The sequence below is a fragment of the Haliotis rubra genome, unplaced genomic scaffold (assembly GCF_003918875.1).
Source record: "Haliotis rubra isolate DU_JTF1 unplaced genomic scaffold, ASM391887v1 Scf806, whole genome shotgun sequence".
Lineage (NCBI taxonomy): Eukaryota > Metazoa > Mollusca > Gastropoda > Lepetellida > Haliotidae > Haliotis > Haliotis rubra.
Genome location: NW_025767531.1, coordinates 397,699 through 404,296, shown reverse-complemented (window position 1 = coordinate 404,296; position 6,598 = coordinate 397,699). Strand labels below are relative to the sequence as shown.

General features: G+C 41.2%; 1 protein-coding gene across 1 annotated transcript in view; it reads left to right on the top strand.

Moving 5' to 3' along the window:
- Positions 1 to 2,631: 2,631 nt before the first annotated feature.
- Positions 2,632 to 6,598, top strand: part of LOC124261739 (multidrug resistance-associated protein 1-like) — a 53,663-nt gene continuing 49,696 nt past the window's right edge. Inside the window, exons 1-4 of the mRNA XM_046696090.1 lie at positions 2,632 to 2,676; positions 4,474 to 4,653; positions 5,177 to 5,299; positions 6,355 to 6,483. Coding sequence (XP_046552046.1) covers positions 2,632 to 2,676; positions 4,474 to 4,653; positions 5,177 to 5,299; positions 6,355 to 6,483 — 477 coding nt within the window. The remainder of the gene's footprint in view (positions 2,677 to 4,473; positions 4,654 to 5,176; positions 5,300 to 6,354; positions 6,484 to 6,598) is intronic.

The window sequence follows — 6,598 nt, the reverse complement described above, 5'->3', positions numbered from 1 at the left end:
GATGTCAGCCACTGGATTGTCTGGCCCATACTCAGATATTTCACATCTTTTTTGTAATATCTATAGAAATGGTGGATGCTTATTCAGAGTCTATTATTAATCAACCAACCAGCCAACACCTGCGCGTAGATGTTCCCCAATTTTAACAAATTTGCAAGATGCTACCTCTGAAAGGAAAATACATAAGGTTTCTCAATACCGAATGCCATCCTTCTAGCACTTCTAGTAATGTACCGAGAAGCCCCAGATGATGAAAGCCTTAGGCAACCATTTCACAAAGAAACGTATCGAACTAACATTGAAGCTTTTCTTGAATGCTGTAAATATTTTCATATGTCATAATAACTATCTCTGTACATAGGTCTCTACCATTTCTGTACTATATTTCTTTCTATATTACATGTATGTTGTTGTATATTTATCATGTTGTAAATACTCGGGGGATGGTTACCTAAGTTGGATAACGTGTTCCTCGTCCCTTTCTTTACTGGATAAAATATGTTTAAATCAATAAATCAAAGAACAAATTGAACATGCTAGTCTTCTTGGAGGTTACGGAAATGGGAGAGTGGATGCACTGCTGCCATTCGTCACCGCTCGCCCCTTTCCGTAACCTCCAAGAAGACTCGTCCCCCACTCGATACTTGTTATGTGCGAAAATACGACAAACCAATCAGAACGCGCGTAAATGAGCGCTGTGCTTTGATAAAATTAATCCCGAGTACTTAAATCGTTTATGGCATTATGCCATTGTTTAAAAAATCGTGAAAAACACATATCGTCATATTCAAAGTACAAAGAACGTAGCTAAAAGGATTTCTCTGCCTATTATGAAGTTTTTAATAAGAATCATGCGATTGACGGTGAGAGATTCAACTACACGCACATGCGTTTGTTGACATAATTGCTCTCATGGGTCCAACTGAGTGTATTTCTGACGATCTTGCGGGCTTGTTATGCAGATTGTATGTGCGCTTCGACCAATTTTAGGAAATGTAATTATAATCGCTACCAGTTTCAAAACAATAATATCGTATTTGTACGTAACTAATCAACCTTAATCTTTAACATTGGGTTATATTTCATATCTCTGGGGATAATTTAGTCTGACTGTTTTTTGGTCATTCATTTTTTTATTTTATTTTTTTCAGTGAATTCATTTAAAATTCCACCAGGGGTGTGACAGCAAGGTTACACCAATGTTCAGTTTGAGAAATATTTTAAAGTCATTTTCGAATATCTGCTTTGGGATTTATTGTAGCTGAATTTTGTTTATTTTGTTTGTATACTCAATAAAACAATTCCCATTTGTGATGATTAACCCTATTAAGAACCCTATTAATTAACATAATCGGAAATATAAGGTGAACAGCTGGTAATAATTACATTAGAATATGTCTTTAACAAATATGTTTTTCTCCTTCTTTTAGTTGTATCAAAGAGGTTTCATTCTTTAAAATAAATAAGTGAAAAAAAACAAAAAACAACAACCTAGCAATACAATGTACATGTGCTTCGGTGATTTTTAGAAACATTGGAATCAAACAGGGATAAGGTTATCGTTCTTGTTGAAAGTAGTTCTGATGTTCATGCGCCAATATGAAATCCTTCCAGAGGGGCACGAGTCGCTATTCGGCTTGTCCCGGAATAACACGAGTTGGTCACGAATGCACTGCTGCAAGACTCGGTAAGACTCGGTAGGGAAACCCTGTTGTCTGTGTCTGTCTGTCTGTCTGTCTGTCTGTCTGTTGTTTAAAGCTGCGCTCAGCAATATAGCGGCAGTCTGCAAATAATCGAGTCTGGACCAAACAATCCAGTGATGATCAACAGCTTGGGCATCGATCTACGCCATTTTGATACGATGACATGTGTCATCCAAGTCAGTGAGCCTGACCACCCGATCCCGTCAGTCGCCTCTTACGACAAGCATGCGTTGCTGAAGACCAATTCTAACCCGTATGTTCACAGACAGAAGCTCTGTGGTAAAAGCCTTCGCTCGTCACGCTTGTTTGTTTGTTTGAACATATTTGATTCAATGTTGAAAGGAATTGGGCACAAGTTATTACCGCCCGCTTCCATCAGAAACATGAATGCTCGTCACGCTGAAGGTCTGGGTTCGATTTCCCTCATGGGTACGATCTTTGAAGCCCATTACCGGCGGCGAAAACCACCCACACCCTAGACTCTACTTCACGGAGGACCGAAACAATTACATTATAAACAAATCATTAATTTATATCAGGATATCCAGCAAACATCTTTTAAAACTTGAGAAAATTAATTTATTAGTATTTTCAGGAATTGTTTTTTCTCTCACAAGGACGGTATTAATATTACACAACATCCGGTCAACGTTGCCCCGACGTATATGGATAATAAGCATAGGTGTGGGGAAATCCCCTTGAGTTGAGGCCTTGCAAGGGTGAAGCTGTCTTTTGATAGAAATACGGATGTCTGCCAAACCACCCGATAGGGGGGATGGTTCATTAAATAGATGCATGTATTGTTTTGCATAACGTGAAAACTGAAAAAGGCAACTACAGAACAGACGCGATAAATTTTCCACCTCCTCAGAGCCTCAGTGCCCCAGGTGTAGCTCCTTCGCTGAGAAGGGTTATGACAATGCACAAAATGGCTGAGAGCTTCGAGACGTTCTGTGGACATTCTGCTATTTTCGTAAGTATAAATAGGTATCAAGTTGTAATTTATTCAAATTGTGTGAAAATAATGATTGTTACCAATCTAACACATACGAAAATAATTACATCGTTCATTTTATTAGATAAACGACGATCGGTTTTACAACCACTTACTGACCTGTGCATGGTTGTCATTCAGAAGCACGGACAAACATTTGATATGCTTCAGAGTTAGCACTCGGTTCTTTTGCCCTTTTCAGCTTTCTTTCAGTCAACGCACCATGCCAGTTATAAACCTTAAAATATTTATATAATAACATGCGGTTCAGAAGGATATTGTTGGTTGTTTGTCGTTGTTAAGTGTTCTCAAGCCACAGTGCTTTGAAAACTTGAGATGGGAGGGATCTCCCTTAATATCTTTGGTTGGTATAGCAAATTAAGAAAGATGAAAACATAATTATCAGATCATCTCACACCAAATGCAATGAAATATATGTCCGTTGTAAGAATGTTAATAGTACCAAATATAGGACATTCACAATCATGCAGGTACACACCGTACCATGACTCAGATACACATGTCGGTGAACAGACAAAAATGGCGCACTGTAGGTACGACAGAAGTGTGTGTCTCGACAGTTGCATAAGTGAGTGAGGGAGGGATTTTTGTTTTACGACGCTTTCAGCAATATTCCAGCAATATCACAGCGGGGACGACAGAAATGGTCTTCATACATTGTACCCATGTGGGGAATCGAACCCGGGTCTTCGGCGTGACGAGCGAACGCTTTAACCATTAGGCTAACCCGCTACGCTACATTGTAGCATAAGTACCGTCAAAAGAGAGACCTTGGTGTGTCACGCCACCTTTGTAGGGGGTGTGGTGGGCGAGGTGACTGAGGTGCGGGCATCGAGCTCGCCTGTGACCGGGTGTAAAAACCCTTGAGTCAACTTTGTGTGCAGACTCTTTCAGATTCCAAACTGCTCCTTGCATCAACAGACTATTCCCTACAATAGCAAGAAGTCGAATTTCTGCACCAGGGCGTCCTGAGAAGGGCGTGGCCCCGACAGCAATCCACTGGCGGCAAGGTTTGGGGCGCCTGGGCAGTGCAGGACTGGCAGTGCTCCTATGGCGTGATATAATGTGTTCCAGACGAATCAAGGCTTTGCTTCTCATTCACCAACCGAAAACCTTGTTGTCCACAAAAAGGAGCGCGGTATGCAAGGGCAACAATTATTGACCCTGATCTATACCGTGGAGGGAGTGTCATGGTGTTGTCCGATATCACACATGAAAACTGATTTCATGACCGCAATATCTCTCTGGCCAGCCATATCCGCTGGAAGTATCGGCAAAAACCGTTTTACTGAAAGATGAGAATGTCAGACCGCATCGTGTCAAGTCTAGACCTATTATCTCTGACGAGGATGCATACGGACTGACCCCCCAGGGCCCAGGGCCCCTTGACCCGTGAAGATCCGGGCTAGAATTGATCTTCAGTAACCCATGCTTGTCGTAAGAGGCGTCTAACGAAATCGGGTAGTCAGGCTCGCTGACTTGATTGACAATTAGACAATTGGACAGCTACCTGTTTTGGGCATTGTCTTTGCATTGTGCAGAGTATATACACTATGTGTGTACCCTCGAATCACTTGATACTAGAGTTTAGGCAAGCAACTATATTATAACAGGTAGCTAACCTGTTGAGATTTGTCAGAAACACCCGTAATATGGTTAACAAACTGCAAGTCTCTTTGTTGCAGCAGAGACTGAGGCACAGTTTGTATTGGATATTGCTACTGTGTTAAACTCCGAGGTTTCCCGTCATTTCAGAATGAGAGTCTACTAATAGACAACTGGTGGCCAGAATTCACGCCATGTTTCCAGAACACTCTCCTTGTCTGGGTACCCTGTGGGTGGCTGTGGTTGACCTTGCCCATCTATCTCGGCTACATGTGCAAGGACAAGGACTCCAGACCTCTTCCCGTCAACATGCTGAACACATCAAAGATGGTAGGCCACAGTGAGTGAATGAGTGTGTGAGTGAGGGAATTGGCCATTTCTGCCGATTTGAGTTCAAAGCGTTGACTGGTTTGTTAGCATTTCCTAGGAATAAAGAATTGGTGAGCATATGTGCCTGAAGTTGTCGATCGCTGCCCAAATACAAATCAGTTGCTTGTTTTCATTCAAATACTATATGGTTTAATTTATTTTTTTTTATTTTTGTTTTGTTTTGTTTATCTAAACAAACGATACAGATAGTTACTGTTGACATCCTGAGCACTAGCTAACCTAGAAACATAATGAGAGGAAATGTGGGGTTCGAACCCACGATAAAAGGTTTCTGGCACGCCCAAGAAACGCAGCGAATTGCGCCATCTTGGACGAGAGTCCGGCAGTCGCCAGTAGATCTAGGTTCATATTGGTTGATATTCCTGCTTGGTTACTGCAATTCCAGTAAGTCCCGTGACCATTGTATAACGTTGTTTATTCAACATACGTTTGTTTCCAACAATAGCTGATCGTGTAACTTTAGTTTTTCAGCATCTTTCTGAGTTTCATCTGCATCATGGATGTCATGAAGGTCGTGACTGATGGAGAGAAGGAGGATGTCGTCACGGCGTTTTACGTCGCCAAGGGCTTGCAAGCCGTTACATTTGTACGTCAAAATTACGACAACTTGTCACACTTCATCCATTTTGAGAGTAGATGTTTTTTTGTTTTTAACCATCAAGCAGTTTGGGATGATTCCAGAGAGAGTGCGATTTTACGCCGCTGTTAGCAACAATGCGGCAATACATTAGCTGGGGAGACCAGATATAGGCTCCTCACAATGAGCCCATCGCGGGAAACGAACCTGGGTCTTCCCCATGACGGGTTAATCCTTCATCCACTTGGCTACCCGACTTCACCGATACTATAAGAAAACAAGACATATAGCAATAACATTGTTCATTTTGACATATAAATATATATCTTACACCGATAAACACTGTGAGAAATAAGATCACAAAAACATATAAAAAATCCCTTGATAACCAAAACATAAATGAATGTATTATGTTTAGCACTACCCACTGCCAGTCTGAGGCACCGTTTTCCGCGATATAATTGGTTGCTTGAGAGTTATCCGGATCACTGATTTTGCGTTTACAAAAAAAAGTCGCGTAGGAGTCGTCATAGCAACCAACTGATCGCCTGTGCCGAATATGAGTGGAGTAAGTCAAAACAACGCGACAAGGTAACCTCACTTTTTTACCAATGACGTCATTAGGGGTTTTCGTTCTCTCCAACACTGGCGGTATTTCTAAATAACTCATTGCAGGTTATGAAGTCAGCCAGATTCCTGGTATAAATAAACATTATGCTGCGACAGTATAAACATTGAGTCATACTCCGGGATGGTGTATTCATTCTATCCTTTATGAAATGATCCCAAATATAAACTTACTTTTCAAACTGAAAACGTAATCACCGTAATAATTATTTTAAATCAATATCGCAGATATGTACAATATCGATAGTATGTACATTATCGACAGTATATGTAGTTTTATGGCAAGTGTGAATACGCTCTTGAGTGAAACACAGAAGCCTCTTCAAGCCTCACCCGAGGTGCCAGGTATCGAGACAGTGTTAAGGGACAGTTGAGACAGATCGGTAACTGATAAAATCAGCGACTTCTTACACACACTGCGTTGATCTTTTCTTCAGCTGCTGGCGGCCATTTTGGTTCAGCTGGAACGCAAGCGTGGTTTCATCACATCCGGAGTTCAGTTCATCTTTTGGTTGATGACATCACTGGCAGGAGTGGTGCCAGTCTACAGTAAGATAATACAACAGGTGGGTATGTGTCAGTCTACATTAGGATAATACAACAGGTAGGTATATATGTCAGTCTACAGAATAATACAACGGGTGGGTATATATGTCAGTCTACAGTAGGATAATACAGCAG